The sequence below is a fragment of the Zootoca vivipara genome, chromosome 2, assembly GCF_965207765.1.
Source record: "Zootoca vivipara chromosome 2, rZooViv2.hap1.1, whole genome shotgun sequence".
Lineage (NCBI taxonomy): Eukaryota > Metazoa > Chordata > Lepidosauria > Squamata > Lacertidae > Zootoca > Zootoca vivipara.
This window is the reverse complement of record NC_142584.1, coordinates 25,129,302-25,148,000: the sequence shown is the minus strand read 5'-3', so window position 1 is coordinate 25,148,000 and position 18,699 is coordinate 25,129,302. Positions and strand designations below refer to the sequence as shown.

Sequence of the window (18,699 nt, the reverse complement as noted above, 5' to 3'; positions counted from 1 at the left end):
CCTGGTCCTTCAGGGGCACAGTTACCCCATTCAGGACCTGGGAGTCCTCCACACCTGCCCGCCTCCTGTCTCCCACAAACAGTACTTCTGTCTTGTCAGGATTCAACCTCAATCCGTTAACCGCCATCCTATTAGAATAGGACACAAGGTCACTTAGAAGCTGGATCACAGAGCCACCTTTGAGGACTGCTTCAAACTCTGCTCCCCACATTCTCTTCCCAACAGGGACCCTGGAATCATAGCTGCAATTGCTTGTTGGGCCATAGAAGGCTCCATTCCCAATGACACTCCACCTGAATTTCTGTGTTATCTTAAAAGCAAGCAAGCAAACGACCCTGAAAGCCACTGGTGGCCATGACTCCTTGCGGATATCTCCCATCAAACCTACAGAAAATGTCAAGATTCCTGGCATTGGCCATTAACGCGCCAGGCAATCAATAAATTCAATACCAGAAGTGTCAACAAGGACTGCATTAGAGCTGTCTCTCTTGCTGGCATCCAATTTGCTCTAGAAAGTCAAGGATGCAGTCTAAGACCTTATTCACATTATTGTTCTGCCTATAGCAGCAACAAGGACGTCCTTCATTCAGTCTGGGTTGCCTGCATGCTGCCCCAGACTGTAGCAAGGCAGTAGCCAAGATACGTCTGTATTGAAGTCAGTTTCAATACAGGGACAAGACTATGGAGGCTAACATGTCTTTTACGAAGCCGCGCGGAAGCCATGCTGCGCCCTGCGAGGGCGGGGGCGTCGGAGCGATCTCCGCCCCTCAGTGCCAGGGCGCGCGACCTGCTCGAGACTGCCCTGACTACAGTGCTCATGTCCCAGTGGTGCTTCTCCAGTCACCTCCTTCCTTCCTTTGCTTTATTGCCGGTTGTTCCAAGCTGCTAATGAGTGTCAATATTATACTAGCCTGAGTCCTGGTGTGTTGCCAAGGCAATTATCTGCACCCAGGACTGTGTGCGCACCAGCCATAAAGGCGGAAGGGATTGGGGGGGAAGCTGCCAGAGAAGAGTCAAGTTATGGGGTACAGGAAGGGGTAGGAACACTTGAGACAACAGCAAGATTTCAAGGCAGGGGGGGGGTGCTTTGGTTGTGAAGGCAATCTTTCCCCACGCAAGTGTTTAAGGCGGAAGGCATGCGCATCATCACGGCAATGTGAAAGCAAGTATGCCTTGGGGAGGTGCCTGGCCGCCCGGCTTCAGTGTGGCCCTGCTGCTTGTGTCTGTGCCTTGATTTGTACATTTTGCAAGGATCTGCTTCAGAAAAATCTCCAGCTTGTTAGTTGGACACTTCCCTGTAAGTAAGGAACAACTATGTGGGAAGTAGCTCTAATTTGGGACGCACCTCAAAAACAGCTGTGCGACTCAGCGCACAGGAAATGGGAAACCAAACAGCATGATCAGGCAGTGATCCCCTCCATTTCTGGGCCAGGATGGCTAGCTCATCAAGCTTTGGACAATTTGGGCACCCCCACTCTGGGGTTGCTTCCCCCCCCCATTTCCCCAAGTCTCTTCCCTCTTTGCCCCGGACACATAGAAAAACAGAAAACATCTGTGCGCACACATATTCTTTTATTTCCCATAGAGTCTAAGTAAAAGCTGTATCCAGAAGGATTAAAACTGATCATCTTGAATTTGCATGATATTGCGCAGCCCTCACCCAGTCCCCATCAAAATATAAATTACATTGGTGGACCATGTAGTAAAAAATAAATAAATAGATGTGGTCCTTGCCAGTACTATAAAAATACCGACCCAAGATCAACCTAATTTTTACAGAGGGTGACAACTGGCATGGGGGAGACATTTGTGGAGACCAGGAGAAGACTTCTTGTGCCCATGGGCAACTCCAGAGATAGGCCATCTTTCACACACACACACACACCCCTGATTCCAAGGTGACCCACCTCCAAATAGGACATAGACACCTTGTAGTCCATGTCATCACTGGTCTCCTCGATAGCACGGAAGAGGTCGTTGAGCGTTCGCACATAAATGCCAGGTTCATTGTCTGTGCCAAGCATGGTATAGGTCTTCCCACAGCCTGAGGGCGAGAGGAAAGTAGGGACAGGATGAGCTGGTTGCTGAATTGGTAACATGTTTCCAGTTTAGGGCCACCCAATGTTGGATCTCCATCTTATTAGGTTGCTGCTTGAAAGGACCACATTGCTCCTTCAGCTCTTTCCTTCCTAACAAAGGTCGTTTTCAATATACTAAAAACCACCGGTCAAGATGAACTGTATCGACCCACATAATAAATAGCGTTCTGGGTGTCCAGCTCCTTACCTTCTGTGTTCAGAAAAGCACAGGGACAAGACTATGGAGGCTAACATGTCTTTTACGGAACAGGGTCCTATCTGGAATGAATATGGTGTCAGGCAATTAAGATGGGAAGACGGTACGAATACGACTTTGCTTCAAGGATGTGGCAAGGGCGTTTACACTACTTTTGTGCTTTGGATTTGCTCTGCTGTTGGCCAAAGGATGGTTTGTTTTCTAACGGTAATGTGGTGCGCTTGAAAAAGCACCACACAGAAGTGGACAAGGCCCTTGTTTCGTTAACATAGGGTGCTTGCAGGCTTGAGATCGGAGGTCATGTCTTTTATTTGGCTTTGGGGTGCTCACACAAATCTGCTCTCAGGGTCCCTCTCTCTGACTCCCTCTTCCCTGTCTAGATCCTGAGTCACTCCTCTTAGAGCCATTACTTAGAATTCGAGAGATGGCTTCTTTTGACCCTTCCTCACACATGGAGAATAGAGCTTGGGGCCCCATGAGAGAGGGAGCAGTTCTGAGGCTTGTCCCATTGCTTTCAGAACTAAATCAGTCCATGCCTAGAGCAGCCTATAGACCCTAGGTTCCTACAGTGAGAAGAGACATTGTCTCACGTTCGCATATGAGCCTCTTTTCTTACCAGTGGGGCCATAGGCAAAAACAGTAGCGTTGTAGCCAGAGATGACACCTTCAATGAGGCCTTTGGTGGTGGCACGGTAGACCATATCCTGAAAGCGGAGGGGAAGAGAAGAGGGTTTCAAAGAAACATCCTGTTTCCAGGAAGGCAGTAGAAACAAATTGCTCAATATGAGGCAGCGGGTGGCAATGAGCTTTGGCTTTTCTCTAACACCACCTGCTCTTTGCTGCTTCCAGCGCATAGTATAAGAGCCCTCCAAAGGCGAGAAGAAACTGCATTCCTTAAGACAACTATTTAGCCATGAATCTGAGTTGGTTTTATGCAGTTTTGCCTTCATCACAGTCTTTCAAAATAAAGCTTATGATGCTTTTTAAATTTATTGAGTAAACGGCCTCAGTCCTGTATGTCCGAAGGAGCATCTCCACCCCCATCGCTCAGTCCCGACACTGAGGTCCAGCTCCAAGGGCTCTCTGGTGGTTCCCTCATTGTGGGAAGAGAAGTTACAAGGAACCAGGCAGAGGGCCTTCTTGGCAGTGGGCCCCTCCCTGTGGAACGCCTTCCCACCAGATGTCAAGGAGATAAAGAAACTACACAACTTTTAGAAGGCATCTGAAGGCATTGGGAAGTTTTTAATGTCTGATGTTTGGTTACGTTTTTATATGCTTTGGAAGCCGCCCAGAGTGGCTGGGGCAACCCAGCTAGATGGGTGGAGTATAAATAATAAAATTATTACTATTATTAAGCAAATAAGCAAACAAACTGGGATACACAGCCAGCTCAAAACGAGACAACACAAGTGATCTCTCGGTGCATTCATTTTTGGGGTATGTACTGAAGGAATCCCCGCAACAGGGTGAGCTCCCGTTGCTCGGTCCCAGCTCCTGCCAACCTAGCAGTTCGAAAGCACATCAAAGTGCAAGTAGATAAACAGGTACCACTCCAAGCGGGAAGGTAAACGGCGTTTCCGTGTGCTGCCCTGGTTCGCCAGAAGTGACTTTGTCATGCTGGCCACATGACCTGGAAGCTGTACGTCGGCTCCCTCGGCCAATAAAGTGAGATGAGTGCCGCAATCACAAGGACGGTCACGACTGGACCTAATGGTCAGGGGTCCCTTTACTGAAGGAGTACTGTGGCAACCAGGGAAGAATGCCCAGGAATCCTTCCAAGCTCAGACAGGGGGCTGGATGCAGCCCTCAGATCACCTAGTGCAACTGCACAATATCATGGGCAGGCTGTGTTTAAGGGGACATTTAGAACTAAAGTTCCCAGGATTCTTTGGGGGAAGCATGAACTCTTAAGATGGAATAAGAGTGCTTCAATTGATGGCGTAGAGGTGACCTTGTAGTCATGCTCTCTCAGTCACTTCCGTCCCACAATCTTCTCTCCTTACTCACTGCTCCTTCTCCTTCTCCATCTCAGCCCCTTACCACCTCCCACTTCAGGAGTAAGAACTGGCAAGATGAATGGCAGATCTCACTCAAGGAGCTCCAGTTTCACGGCAACGTGCAAATTAGCTTGAAATGGAGCCTGGTGAAAGGGGAGCTTGTGGTTTGGCCCAGGCATGCCACCTGCCACCACACCTGAGACAGGTTGGAAGGCAAGGCTGGGGTGTCAGAGGTGCCTTGGAGCTCGGACCATACGTTTTACGGCAGATCTGTGTAACACTCCCCCAGTTATCTTTTCTAATCAAAAGCAGCTCTGGGGAGGTTGTGATTGGGAACTGAGGAACAGGGAGGAATTGTGTAACTCCTTTTCCTCTGGGAATTTCCCCACTCTAAGCTTCACAGCTGATTTTTTTATTTGAGCCGGGGGGGAAAGATAAGGGTACTTTACATTTCTTCCGTTGGGTGAAAAAGGGGAGGGTGATTCAGAACAGAAAAAATATTTAGCTCTTCCATCCCAGCATCCCTTTGATCAGCCAGTAAACCAATGCATGTGCCTAGCGCCACATCACATGTACTTTGGGCTCAGGTCCCTGGGTAACTAGGTTCACACGTTCGTCCTACTTATTTACCTGGGTAGCAGCAAAATCAAAGGCTACATCAAACATATAGGACTTCTCTCGTGAGCGGTTGGCGCGGAGCACGTCATCAGGGTCCTCCATTGGGTCCATCAGAACGACCATCTGCAAAAGAAAAAGGGAAAGTGATGGGATCTTTTTGATACACGTTACACTGGAGAACTGGAAGCAAACCGCAAGGAAGCAGCTGGGAAGCGGAAGAGAAAATGTGTGCCACCAGTTCTTACTTGGCCCAGAGGAGTCTCACACTGCTGCCATGGCTAGCCACTGTTTCCAAATCCCAAATCTTTCCAGAGTACAGTGAGACCTTGGTTCTCAAACGCCTTGGTACTCAAACAACTTGGAACCCAAACACTGCAAACCCGGAAGTAAGTGTTCCGATTTGCAAACTTTTTTCGGAAGCCGAACGTGCTCTGTTTTGAGTGTGAAATAAAAAAAATTAAGGTCTTATATATATAATAAAGGTTCATCAATGTACCAAGCAGACACGTACACAAATGTATAAACCACATGTGTGAAGCAGCACAGGAAGACAGCCCTGAAACCATTTTGGACTCAGATTTTTTTGACTCAATGCACTCAGATTTCTGTTGTAGACCGCCTTTTCTGTGACGTAGGTATGATGTATCTGGGGGGTGGTCTTGGGCCACACCCCTTCTGTGATGTCTGTATGATGTTTCTGGGGGTAGTCTTAAGACTCCACGGCGAGCAATTTAAAATGTCTATATAAGGGCGACCACACATTTATTCTGGGTCCTCCTCCTCTCTCCTGCATGTTGGGGAGCACCCTGTTGCAAGAGTTAATAAAGATCAGGCTTACTAGCTGCCTTGCTTCTCAATATTCTCTGGTTGGTCTCTGTTATTTTCTCCCACCGAGAACCTACAAAAGGACTCTATATGGGCTCTTGGGTACCCCATAAGGGAAAAGGAGCAGTTTTTTTCTTAGAAGTGTGGAACCCAGTTCAGCTACTGATTGATTGTGTGACTCCAGTACATTGTTTATTGCTTTCATTTTATGGATCAATGGTCTCGTTAGATAGTAAAATTCATGTTAAATTGCTGTTTTAGGGGTTGTTTTTGAAAGTCTGGAATGGATTAATCCATTTTGCATTACTTTCTATGGGAAAGCATGCCTTGATTTTGGAACGCTTTGGTTTTGGAACGGACTTCTGGAAAGGATTAAGTTTGAGAACCAAGGTACCACTGCAACAAGATTTGCCCATCCTCTTTATGCTCCCTTGCTAGGAGGAAGCAATAAAGTGCCACCATGCTGGCATCCCTTAGAGCAGTGGTTTCCAAACTTAGGAACCACCTACAGCCCATAGCCAATGAAATATCGAAGTTCTGCCCAAGGTAGCTGCAGCACCTAAAGCTTCTCTGCCTGCTTCTCCCTCCCCGTCTCCGAAATCATGTCCCTCAAGGTACAAAAGCTTTTAATAAGCTGCATAGCACACCAGGATCCCCGGAGCACTAAGACTGCAACTGTGAACTGGCTTCTAACTAATTAGACTGCACAGTGGTAATAAGCTGGGAAATACCCAGCAGAATAAAAATCTGCTAGGAGGAGGGTTAGGATCTGATGTGGTGGTGGTGGTGGGGGTTTGCTGGGCTGCCTCAGTGCTAACTTATACATCATCACACTAGCCCAGTGGTGTATTCACAAGCCTGTCACCCAATGGAGGAGCAGATAGCCTCAAAGGGTCTTAGTCAACTGCTACCAGACCCTTTTAACTGGGTGCACCAGTGATGGAACAGTCAGACTTTCTGCATGCAAAGGATGCTCTCTCTCCCACTGAGCTGTGGTCCCTCCCACAAGGCAGGTAGATCTGAGCTGAAGGGCATCAGGAAAACTGGAAGGATGGAACAGAAGAGTGTTAGACAGTGAAATAAAGCAGAAGGGAAGTAGGGAGAGAGAGAGAGAGAGAGAGAGAGAGAGAGAGAGAGAGAGAGAGAGAGAGAGAGAGAGAATAACTATTAGAGCAGGCATGTCCAAAGTCTATTACAGGGCCCTAATTCAGTTCAATATGGCAGTCTATTTCTTAGGGGAAAACCCAAAGAAACCCCCAACAACTTGAACCGTAAAAAAAGTTCAACAACTTTGGGGTAAAATCCTAAAAAAAGGTCAACAACTTCAATCCTAAAAAAAGCTCAACAACCTTGGCTGGCCCTTTGGTCAGCCTTCACGGCCCTTCACTTCATCAGATCTGGCTCTCTTTGGAAAAAGTTTGGACACCACTGTATTAAGAGCTTCCACACTGGCTGTTATCCTGAATGCAGGTGTCCATCCACCTGCCTGTGGATCATTAATCTTCCTTTGTGCTTCTCTCTGATCCCTTCCAACCCTAATCTGATATGACAAAGGGGACAGGCCCATACTAGCCGGGTGGATGCCATTGCTGGTATTAGATCAGGTGTCTGTTTGCTGGGCTTAATCCCAAGCAGATCGGTAGCCACTAAGGGATATGCGGGTTGGGGGTGGGGGTGGAAAAGGGTGTGTGTGTGTATGTCGGCATCGCTGAACTGTTGTGCTATGGAGTCAGCAAAGTTGGGAGGGGATTCAGCCTTGATTCCTTACTGGCACCTACAATTGCAGACCCTCCAAGTGTCCCCATTTTCCAGGGAAAGTCCCAGATTTACAGAAGCCGTCCCAGATTCTGATTTGATCCCAGAATGTCCCACTTTTCCTTAGGACGTCCCTATTTTCACCAGAGAAAGGTTGGAGGGTATGGAGTTATGCAACCCCCGAGCCAAGGAGATAAGTAACATCACAACCTTTAGAAGACACCTGAAGGCAGCCCTGTGTAGGGAAATCTTTTAATGTTTTGTTATTTAATTTTTTTAGGGTGGCTGGGGCAACCCAGACAGATGGGTGGGATATAAATAATAACATTTATATTGTAGTCATTATAGGACACCTCTATTTTATTTTCCTTGGAGAAATGTTGTAAAGTCTGCATCTGCTATGGGTTGCAGTGTACTTGGGGAATTATTATTATTTTTGCCAGATCCTGGAAAGGGGAATGAAACTACTGGATTTGCTTTCTTTGGGCGGAAATGAGGCTACGGCTAAGTACACACTACACCATTAAAGGACATCCATCCCTCGCAAAGAATTCTGGGCACTGTAGTTTATGCTGAGCGTTAATGGGAACTGTAACTGTGAGGGACAAACGACCGTGCCCACAATTCTTTGAGGGGAATGGATGTGCTTTGAATGTGCTTTAAATGCATATTGTGCACACAGCCTTATTCTCTTTGAAGCTAGCCTGCCTAAATGAACTTGCATCCCAGAGAGATTTTCCCTCAGTGCTGCAGCTTGGCCTTCCGGGAACGACTGCTAAGGGTTCACCTCATAAGATTTGTCTCTCGGCTTGGTGATGGTTGTTGTTGTTTAGTCGTTTAGTCGTGTTTTGTGACCCCATGGACCAGAGCACGCCAGGCACTCCTGTCTTCCACTGGCTTCCGCAGTTTGGTCAAATTCATGTTGGTAGCTTCGAGAACACTGTCCAACCATCTCATCCTCTGTTGTCCCCTTCTCCTTGTGCCCTCCATCTTTCCCAACATCAGGGTCATTATGTAATGCCAAATGCCAGCTCCTCTGCCTGAGACCTCTGGCACTTAAGAGCTTTCACCGAGGAAGGGAAGCCTCTCCTTTCCCCAGTTCAACCGTTCAGAAGCAGAACTGGATACCTGCTACAAAAGTAGCTACCGATGGCACAGTAGATGTCAGCATCTGTCCCCCTGTGAGAGCAGCTTGTCATCCTTGCGTGTGCAGAGATCAGATTGCCCTAGGCGGCAACGTACGGTTGGGTTTCACCGTCTCCAAGAGGCCTTAAAAGGGGCCGGTGTGTAAGGCAATCGCCATAGTAGGCAGGCAGCAGATAAAAAGAAAAGGGAGGCTTGGGATAAATTAACCAGCATGGTATGCCATATCGCAGAATCGTAGGTACCCCCGAGGATCATCTAGTCCAACCCCCTGCCATGCAGGAATATGCAGCTGTCCTGTATGGGTATCGAACCTGCATCCTTGGCATGATCAGCACCACACTGTAACCAACAGGTACTTTGTAACCAACTTTGTAACCAACAGGTACTCAAAGTAACCAAGCCAGGGTTACTTTGAGCCAGGGTCAGCCTTAATTACCAACCCCGAATGGTTGTTGCTAGGATGAAATGAAGATGGAAATAAACACCTAAGCAGCTCCTTAAGCTCATTGGATGAAGAATGGGAAGTTGAGGGTGGTAAATAAATAACTTAAGGAACATATCTTGGGGATTCTCCAGCATGTCAGAATCTTCCACCAATATTGCTCTCCTTTTAAGATCCTTACGCCAGTGTGATGTAGGGGTTAAGAGCAGTGGACTCATAATCTGGTGAACCGGGTTCACTTCCCTGCTCCTCCACATGCAGCTGCTGGGTGACCTTGGGCTAGTCACACTTCTCTGAAGTCTCCCAGCCCCACTCACCTCACAGAGGGTTTGTTGTGGGGGAGGAAGGGAAAGGAGATTGTTAGCTGCTTTGAAACTCCTTAAGGTAGTGATAAAGTGGGATATCAAATACAAACTCTTCTTCTTATCACTGAGTTTATGTCAATCAATAGCTCCCATTGCAAGCATTTACAGCAAGAGCCATGTAAAAGGATTTCCCTGTCCTTCAATGCCACTGAAGCCACATTACCATTCTCTGACATTACCGCTGTAGACTAAACCACTGAGCCTCTTGGGCTTGCCGATCAGAAGGTCAGTGGTTCGAATCCCCGCAACCAAGTGAGCTCCCGTTGCTCTGTCCCAGCTCCTGCCAACCTAGCATGCCAGTGCAAGTAGATAAATAGGTACCACTGTGGCAGGAAGGTAAACGGCGTTTCCGGGTGCTCTGGTTTCCATCACAAAGTTCTGTTGCGCCAGAAGCAGTTTAGTCATGCTGGCCACATGACCCGGAAAGCTGTCTGTGGACAAACGCCAGCTCCCTCGGCCTGAAAGCGAGATGAACGGCACAACCCCAGAGTTGCCTTTGACTGGACTTAATCAGTCAGGGGTCCTTTACCTTTTACCATTCTCTGACATTAATCAGGTAGAAATGGTAGCAAATGGGGCACAAATAGCTCTGAGCAGACACAGCAGCAAAGCAGAGGGAGGCAGGATTGAGAAGGGGGAAGCACCCAGGACAAAGCAAAGGACTTTTATCTTTTAAGCATTGAATTCAGTTCAGTATAACTGCTCCTCCACACCCCACCCCACCCCCATTTTCCTGCTCCACAATTTCATTCATGGTTGGAATCTACATGGAATGGGTGAGAAGGATCCTGCACGCATATGACATGCCTGAGAAATCAGTTGCGGTTTTGAATTCCTGACAGGATAAGACTCTGCTTCTTGACTCTAAATACTATGGTAACTCAAACACACATTTGCTCCGGCCTTCAACATTTGAGATGGGTACTGAAATGTAGGTGGGCTCCCACATGGCAGGACACAGTGATAACAGCAATAACTTTTATTGAACTAACAGAACTGGACAACAGGGGCAAATCAACTTCTTATATACCTTTCTGGAGGCCTGGGCCACTCCCACTTCCAACATGATTGGCTGTCTAAACTTCCAAGCTGCGAATCACGACTCAGAGATTAAGGGCCAATGGCAGAGGTCCAAATCCTGAAATGTTCTGTGACGGGATATCATGTGTCGAATCAGAACACAGGGGCTCAGAATCCTTAGTCCAGACTCAAGATCAGGCAAACACAGACCACTGAATACGTAACAAGTACTTTTAAGCAGTACTATTTTTTCTAGAAAAAGAGGTGCCAGAACTCACCACGAACGCTTCCCTCGTTCTCTTACAATGGCAATGGCGCCAACCTGAGAGGTGACAGAACTCAGTTTGGCTGATAAAAAAAAGCCCTGCGTTTAGGACCCACTCTATTCTTAGGTTTGAAATTTGTTTAAAACTGCTTTTAATGTTGTTGTTAATGTTGTTGTGATGCACCCTGGGACATATCACCACCACTACCACCAACATCATCATCATTTTAAATAAATTTCACTGAGGTTGTCTCCCTCTCCCTCCTTCCTCCCAGGATTGGGATTTGAATGGTTTACTCTCTTTCAGGTGGAGCCACAGGTAACTCTCAGCAACAAGAACAGCCTGTGCTGTTGGCAGCTCTCTTGCCCATTGTGCCCGGAGAATCAGGGCATTGTTTCAGCAGGCATTCATGGGCGCTTTGTGAGCAACGCCAAAAAACTCAATTGGCCGGCCTCATAACTTCGCTTGGACAAATGGGCCTCTGTGCGATTCTGTCCTGAGGTTTGTGCAGAGGATCTGAAGGAAGAGAGAGGGAAGGTGACCTGCTAGGGAGAGGGACATTGACAAACAGGGTGGTCTCCTCTTCTTCCTCTCCTTTAAAACCAACAGGCAAAACTCCCCCACCACTACTGCAACAGAGGTTAGATCCCCTATCTTTAACAACTTGTAACAATTCAACAGGAAAACCTTTACTCCCATGCTAGGAAACAACCTCTCCAGTTGATTTCTGCCTGTACTGCATAATGGAGTTGTTAAAGGCACAGTAATGAGAAGCAGGGAAATCTGACCGAGAGGAAACTGTGCATCTCCGCATGATTATTTACTCCGACTAAGTTTCCTCCCAGTCAGCTTTCTCCAGGGGCAGCTAATTCTGCTACATCTTTGCTTTCGGTGCAGTTGGATCACGCAACCACTTCCAATGCAAGGACATAACATGTCAGCCTCAGTTGGTTACAGCGTGGTACCCATAGGCACTAGGGGTGTGGGGTACCCGGGCGCCGGGCTCTCAGGGGCGCCAGGCCAAGAGTCCGGGGCCCGAGAGTTGAGTCCGGGGAAGAGCCTATCTGTAGGTCAGAGTGCCACAGTGGGCTCTTCTGCTGCGGGCAGCTCTGTTCCGCAAATTCAGGAGCGACCGAGCCAGCGAGACGCTGAGTCAGCCAGCCGGCTCTGCCCTCCTGCGCGCCTGGGACTGGGCAACCTGGGGGGCCAGATCTTTGCACCCCGGTGCCACATTTGCTTAAGACAGCCCTGGTGATGATAACACCAAGGTGGCAGGTTCGATCCCCGTATTGGACAGCTGCATATTCCTGCATTGCAGGGGGGTTGGACTAGATGATCCTCAGGGTCCCTTCCAACTCCACAATTCTGTGATTTTATGTATTATTCAGCCTTAGAGGAGGCTGCATCTCTGCATGACCCATTTCTCTAATCTTGTCACTTTTCTTCTGGGGAGGCACTCTCAAAACAGCAAGTCTTGCTAATATACGAGATCTTTTTAAATACAAACAACAACGATCGTGTTCATTAGTTTTGTCTTCTATAGGCTGCAACACTGGCAGCATTGTCTCACACAGCGGGCCAAAACAAGAGAAAACAAAGCGAGCTGAAATACCCGAGCAGGGGATGTATCAGGAAATAATTGCAGCCCTAAGGTTACAAGGAAGAAGAAAGACAAGGACTAGCACAGATCAATAACTGCAGGGTATGGACTCCTCTTACAGTGTGTAATTCTGACTCTTTTACATCTCTGAAAGTAAACCTTTGGGCATCAATCAAAGCGAAGCATTCCTCCCAATTGAGTTCTGCTCAGCTATCAGGAGTTTTGAGGGGGAAAGCTAGGAAATGGTTTGTTTGTGTTGCTGTCAAATCTCTCCTGGCCGCTTCTGGACAGACGCACCAGAAATTACAGAACACTACAAATGACTTTTACAAATCTTGCTGCGGGGATGGAGAACGCAGGACCTTCAGTCGAAGGAAGCCTCTTCTCAAGACTGTACGTAGCCGAGACACGGAATAATCTAAAAGAATCTCTCCTTTGAGGCAGGGCATCCCCTTCCAACATTTCTCCGATGCAAACAGACAGTCCTGGTGAGTGGGTGGAGGTGGGAGACTTGCTTTCCACATGTGGCGCTTTTAGAAAGCAGCTCCGCTTGCGGTATGTGTGTGTGTGTGTGTGTGTGTGTGTGTGTGTTGTTTGCCCATTTTTTTGTTTTGTTTTGTTTCCCCACCTACAGGTTTTATCTCACTGCTGGTCGACAGGCAAATCAAAACGTGTGTATATTTAAATTAATAAGCAAACACACAAGGAATGACATACTCTGCCGCCACCCTTTCTGGATGGAAAATCTGGGGAGGAGAAGTGGTCTCTGGAAACAAACGGTTCCTCTTGGGTGTCGGAAGAGAGAAATGGCAAACAGCAAGCCCCAGCAGCACAATCATGGCAGTGTCTTGAAAATAGAGGGTATCAGGTGTTGGTGGGGGGGGTGTACATTCTTGACGTACACTAGACACCTTCCTGGCGAAAACTCTCTTCTGGTATAGAAGTGGAACGTCCTTTTTTCTGTTTTTTTTTTTGAAAATTAAATGCTTTTTGGTGAACAGGGCTGGACAGATATGATACATAACATACATTCTGAGACCTAGACCCCCGGGAATTGGGCAGGCTGAAAAAATGAACGCTCTTCTTTCTTTTTCTCTTGCAGGCCCCGTGAAGTGGTTAGGGAGCTGGACCTGGGAGACCAGGGTGCAAATCTTGAGCCAGCCACAAAGCTTATTGGGTGACCTTGGGCCAGTCACCCTCTCTCAGCTAAACCTACCTCACAGGGTTGTTGTGTGACACGGAGAGGAGGGGGAGCAACGTATAACGCCTCGAGAGCCTTAGATAGGGTTGCCAGACTTAATAGAAGACAGGGCTTCTGTGCCTTTAATTGCGCTGCTCTCTTTTGAGTCTAGAAACCTTAAAGAGAAACAGCAGACCCTTTGTTTAATTTCCAAGCAAAGGGTCTGCTGGTTTCTCTTTAAGGTTTCCAGACTCAAAAGAGAGCAGGGCAATTAAAGGCACAGAAGTCCTGTCCTCTATTGAGTCTGGCAACCCTATTCTTAGAGGAAAGTAGAGAGGGGGGGAACCTAAGTGCAACCATAAACAAATTAAAGAGCTCTGACTAAAATTTAAAACGTACCAATTAAGCCCCGGCCACAGCGAGGGGCTTATGATGAAGCTATTGCCAGTCACAGGATTATATTTCTCAAAGGGGTCTCTAGCAACCCCTGCATTAGCCCCCCCCCCCCGGAAACAGTTGTGGCGCGGTTCCTCCTCTCTGCTTAACCCCCCCTTTTTGACTCCAGAGTATTATTGCCATGACGACAAGTCACTCCCATAAACAATGGGCTGGCATGGCCGATAAGGCACCCACGAGGGAGGCTGTCTCCAAGGCAACCCCCTTTATAGGAGAAAGGGGGGGAGAGGGAGCCCTCCATTCCGTATCACTGGGGGAGCAGGAATAACCGCGATAGGGATCAACAGAAATTTGCATCTCCTCACAAGCGGGCAGCCAGTTCCCTTCTTCATTTGAACTATTTCAGCGCCTACTGTTGCCAAAATGTGGGGGGGGGGAGGCAGGAGAAGCAGCTGTAGGTCAAAGCAAGGGAAACACCGAGGCACAAGGATTAGAGGAGTTGCAAGGAGCCTTTTGACCCTTTATGATCATCAGCAACCTAACCCTCGGCCACACGAGACTCGTATCCCATTTATAACCCGCTCACATGCAGTGATTTCTTAGATGCATGTCCCTTCCTTGGAGGAAATCTGCAGCAACTGCATGCTGTTCTACTGTGTATTATCACCAGCGCACACAGGCCTGTTTTTGTCACAGCTACTTTGGACTTTCTGCCATGTATACATACAGTGAAACAGACAGAAAACTATGTACGTTTGATTCCCACAGGGGTAGCGGTGTTTGTCTGCAGCAGCAAAGGCGAGGAAGGGTCCTGCGGCATCTTCAAAGCTTATTAGCCTATAATTTTTCGTTTTAGTGGGTCAGGGGACTCTCCGTTGTTTTCCAACAAACATGAATTCCCTTCAGGCAGGTAGAAATAATAGTTTGTCTGTAAACAGCCCCCTTATCCCAGACTCAATATTCTGGGTGTAGACATTGGCCAGCCATTATCCTACCCTGAACCTGTTGGACTAAATACCCCCTCTTATATACAACCTCTAATATTCAGCTCAGCAAAATTTGGATTTCCATCTCCTCCTTCCCAGTTTTGCTATCCCTTCAAGACAAGCCTCGTGTCCTTTCTTCTTCATTGCCTGTCCTACTTGATTCCATCCAATCTACAAACCCACTATTCTCAAATTGCCTACTGCCCCCTTCCACCCTTAGCTTGTTTCACACGAATGTAGGAAAGGTGAAAAACCAAGCAATTTATAAATCCCCCAAGCTACATCTGTTCCCTCTCTCTCTCTCTCTCTCTCTCTCTCTCTTTAAAAACCGTACCTTCTGTTTTCCTGATGCCCCAGCAACGTTCTGACTTTTCATTTGGGTAGCATTAAAATTATATTATTGGAGCCAAAACTCAAAGGGATCAGACAGAAGTATACAGCTGCAATCAGGGGCATTTTTCTGGGGTAGCCTAGGGGACATGAGCTCCAGGTCTCTTGGATAGGACCCAAATCCCCTTCCCCAGACCCCCTTTAAAAACAACAGGTTTTTTTTTAAAAAAAACAACTTAAAATCCTTTCAGAGCAGTTGAGCAAAGCACTGTGCCAGTCAAAAAACCTCAACCTCTTGCCATCTTAATATGCCAGAGTTCCTGCCACATGTACCGTACTAGGTGCAGAAAACTCTGCCTGTGAAGGAAAGGGAAGAGACTGCACTTCTGCACAAGGATTGAGAGAAGCACAGAGATTAGAGTTTGGGCTTTGTAAGCCTCTTAAGAGTTTGGTGTGGGAGCTGTAGACTTTGGCTGTCCACTGAAGTGAAGGAACTGTGCTTCCACCTACAGTCATACATTGGTTGTCGAACGCCTTGGTCCCTGTACGTTTCGGCTCCTGAATGATCGAAACCCGGAAGTGAGTGTTCCGGTTTTTGAACTTTTTTTGGAAGCCGAATGTCCAATGCAGTTTCCGCTATTGTTTTCGGCGTGCCTGTGCAATCGGAAGCCGTGCCTTGGTTTCCGAACGTTTCGGAAGTCGAAGGGACTTCCGGAACGCATTCTGTTCGAAAACCAAAGTACAACTATATTCTCAACTTGTATGTATTTGTAAATGAACTCAAATATTACAAAATGCCAAGAAGCCCTGAGTGACCTTCTTTCAGAGGGAACCTAACATACCCAAGTCCAGCACTCCTGGAGCATCTTGTAACTCCGAAAAGTGGGCTGAGTGTTACAGTAGAATGAGCATTAAGGTAAAGGGACCCCTGACCATTAGGTCCAGTCGTGACCGACTCTGGGGTTGCGGTGCTCATCTCGCATTATTGGCCGAGGGAGCCGGCGTACAGCTTCCAGGTCATGTGGCCAGCATGACAAAGCCGCTTCTGGCGAACCACAGCAGCACACAGAAACGCCGTTTACCTTCCCGCCGGAGTGGTACCTATTTATCTACTTGCACTTTGACGTGCTTTCGAACTGCTAGGTTGGCAGGAGCTGGGACCGAGCAATGGGAGCTCACCCCGTTGCGGGGATTTGAACCGCCGACCTTCTGATCAGCAAGCCCTAGGCTCTGTGGTTTAACCCACAGTGCCACCTGCGTCCCTATAATGAGCATTAATTCCTCTTTAAAGCTGCCTTCATCTGTCTTGGAAAACACACACACACACACACACACACTCTAATCTGCCTACAGTTCCGAGAAGATCCACAAAGGCTCCGCATCACCCAGACATGATGCAATTCCTCAAAGCAAAGCAAATGTAGCACATGGACGCAACAGCTTGGCTCCCACCGGGGACAGTCTCTGAGTCTCAGGAGCCAAGCTTGCAGATTCAATTGCAGCCAGCATTTCCCAGCAACTCTCAAGGGGAGTCCAAGAATATCCTCCACATACCTAATTTCTCTCCTGACTCCAGCAAACAGGGAGGCAAGCAGGGCTCCTTAGCAGCTGCTAATGAGAATGTTCAGTGGCATAGAGCAGTGTTTCTCAACCTTTTTTGGGCCAAGGCACACTTGTTCCATGGAAAAAATCACGAGGCACACCACCATTAAAAAAGTTAAAAAATTTAACTCTGTGCCGCCCTATATTGACTATATAATTATGACTGTAAGAAACACTTGCCAATTGCTGTGTTGGTTGCAATCTCCTGTAATAAGGCTTCACAAGCCGCTGATTTCTCTGCCAGCACAATCCTTTGCTCAGCAAGTTTCAGGTTGAGCTCATCCAGCCAGCTTCTTTAAGTTTGTCTAAAATCACCCTCCTGTGGTGGTGGCTGTTGAGAGCTGCGCTCACCCCGCGTCGTGACCCGGCCGGCTTCCTTTCCGGCGGGTTTGTGTTGGTTATTGGCGGCCGCCAGGCACGTGACAATGCAAATCGCCCTTCTCGTCGCCGCACGTCGCGGCACACCAGCCAGCGTCTCGCGGCACACTAGTGTGCCGCGGAACAGCGGTTGAGAAACGCTGGCATAGACCAAGTCCAGAGACGGTGTTGTGGAGAACTGGGGATCTCAGCTTACCTTCTGTGCTCCGAGGAAACATAGGATGACAAAGGGTTATGATGAAAGACACCAGCACACCCATGAGAAACCCTATGGAAAACATTCAGCTCAGGAGGAATAGAGCAGGCCCTTGCGAATGGCAAGGTGTCGCCCTTACGTCCAGCACAGTGCAGCTCTAAATGGCAACTATTAGGAAATGAAGATGGAAGAAGCAGATGAAACAGAGAGAGCAGGTGGGAAAGAGGGGCATCGCATAGGAAATCTAGCAGAAGCCAGTGAAGGAGCCGCTGGGGCATTGTGAATATTGGTGTGCAATTGAAGTAGCCAACCAGTAGTTCAGCATCTGGGACCTCGGGCGATTGCCTCCATCTGGTACGCAGACTGAGACCCTACCTGCCTGGAGACTGTCTCACCAGAATGGTGCATGCCTTGGTTATCTCCCGCTTGGACTACTGCAATGCGCTCTACGTGGGGCTACCTTTGCAGGTGACCCAGAAACTACAACTAATCCAGAATGTGGCAGCTAGACTGGTGACTGCAAGTGGCCACTGGGACTATATTACATTGGCTCCCAGTACGTTTCCGAGCACAATTCAGAGTATTGGTGCTGAACTTTAAAGCCCTATACGACCTCGGCCCAGTATACCTGAAGGAGCGTCTCCACCCCCATCATTCAGCCCGGACACTGAGGTCCAGCACCAGGGGCCTTCTGGCTGTTCCCTCACTGCAAGAAGTGAGGTTACTGGGAACCAGGCAGAGGGCCTCCTCAGCAGTGGTGCCCACCCTGTGGAACACCCTCCCACCAGATGTCAAGGAAATAAACAAATGTCTGACTTTTAGACGACATCTGAAGGCAGCCCTGTTTAGGGAAGTTTTTAATGTTTGAAGTTTTATTCTGTTTTTAGTGTTCTGTTGGAAGCCGGCCAGAGTGGCTGGGGAAACCCAGCCAGATGGGTGTGGTATAAATAAAACAACAACAACAACTAGTGCCACATGGCAGAATTGGCCTTGCACAGAAAACAGTTTAATCCCCAAATGCATAGGTGATAGTTTCCGCAACTGTGCTCATGGAAACTTTTGGAGTCCTCATTTGGAGCATCCCTGAAAAAAGCAAAGGTGCTCAGTTCATTGGCTCAAGAGAGGGGCGACAGCCAAGCCCAGGGTGAACCCAGAGTGTGCCTAATTGTACCGCCAAAATCCACTGCAAGATGTAGCGATTTCTCAGCAAGCAAGCCGATTGGGAAAGGGATACCTGCAGATAAAAAGTCTGGTCTATGTCATCCATGCTACCTGGGCTCAAGCATATACACAGCTTTTAAA

General features: G+C 48.0%; 1 protein-coding gene across 3 annotated transcripts in view; it reads right to left on the bottom strand.

The window, feature by feature from the left end:
- The window catches only part of KIF19 (kinesin family member 19), a 46,855-nt gene that overhangs the window by 22,729 nt on the left and 5,427 nt on the right, over positions 1-18,699 (bottom strand). For 2 of the 3 annotated variants that reach the window (XM_035104099.3, XM_035104100.3), the window contains exons 3-5: positions 4,923-5,033; positions 2,912-2,999; positions 1,908-2,044 (exon numbers count right to left, since the gene is read on the bottom strand). In XM_035104099.3, coding sequence (XP_034959990.3) covers positions 1,908-2,044; positions 2,912-2,999; positions 4,923-5,033 — 336 coding nt within the window. Of the gene's footprint in view, positions 1-1,907; positions 2,045-2,911; positions 3,000-4,922; positions 5,034-5,155; positions 5,342-18,699 lie in introns of all 3 variants that reach the window. The other variant, XM_088661452.1, reaches the window with a different exon arrangement.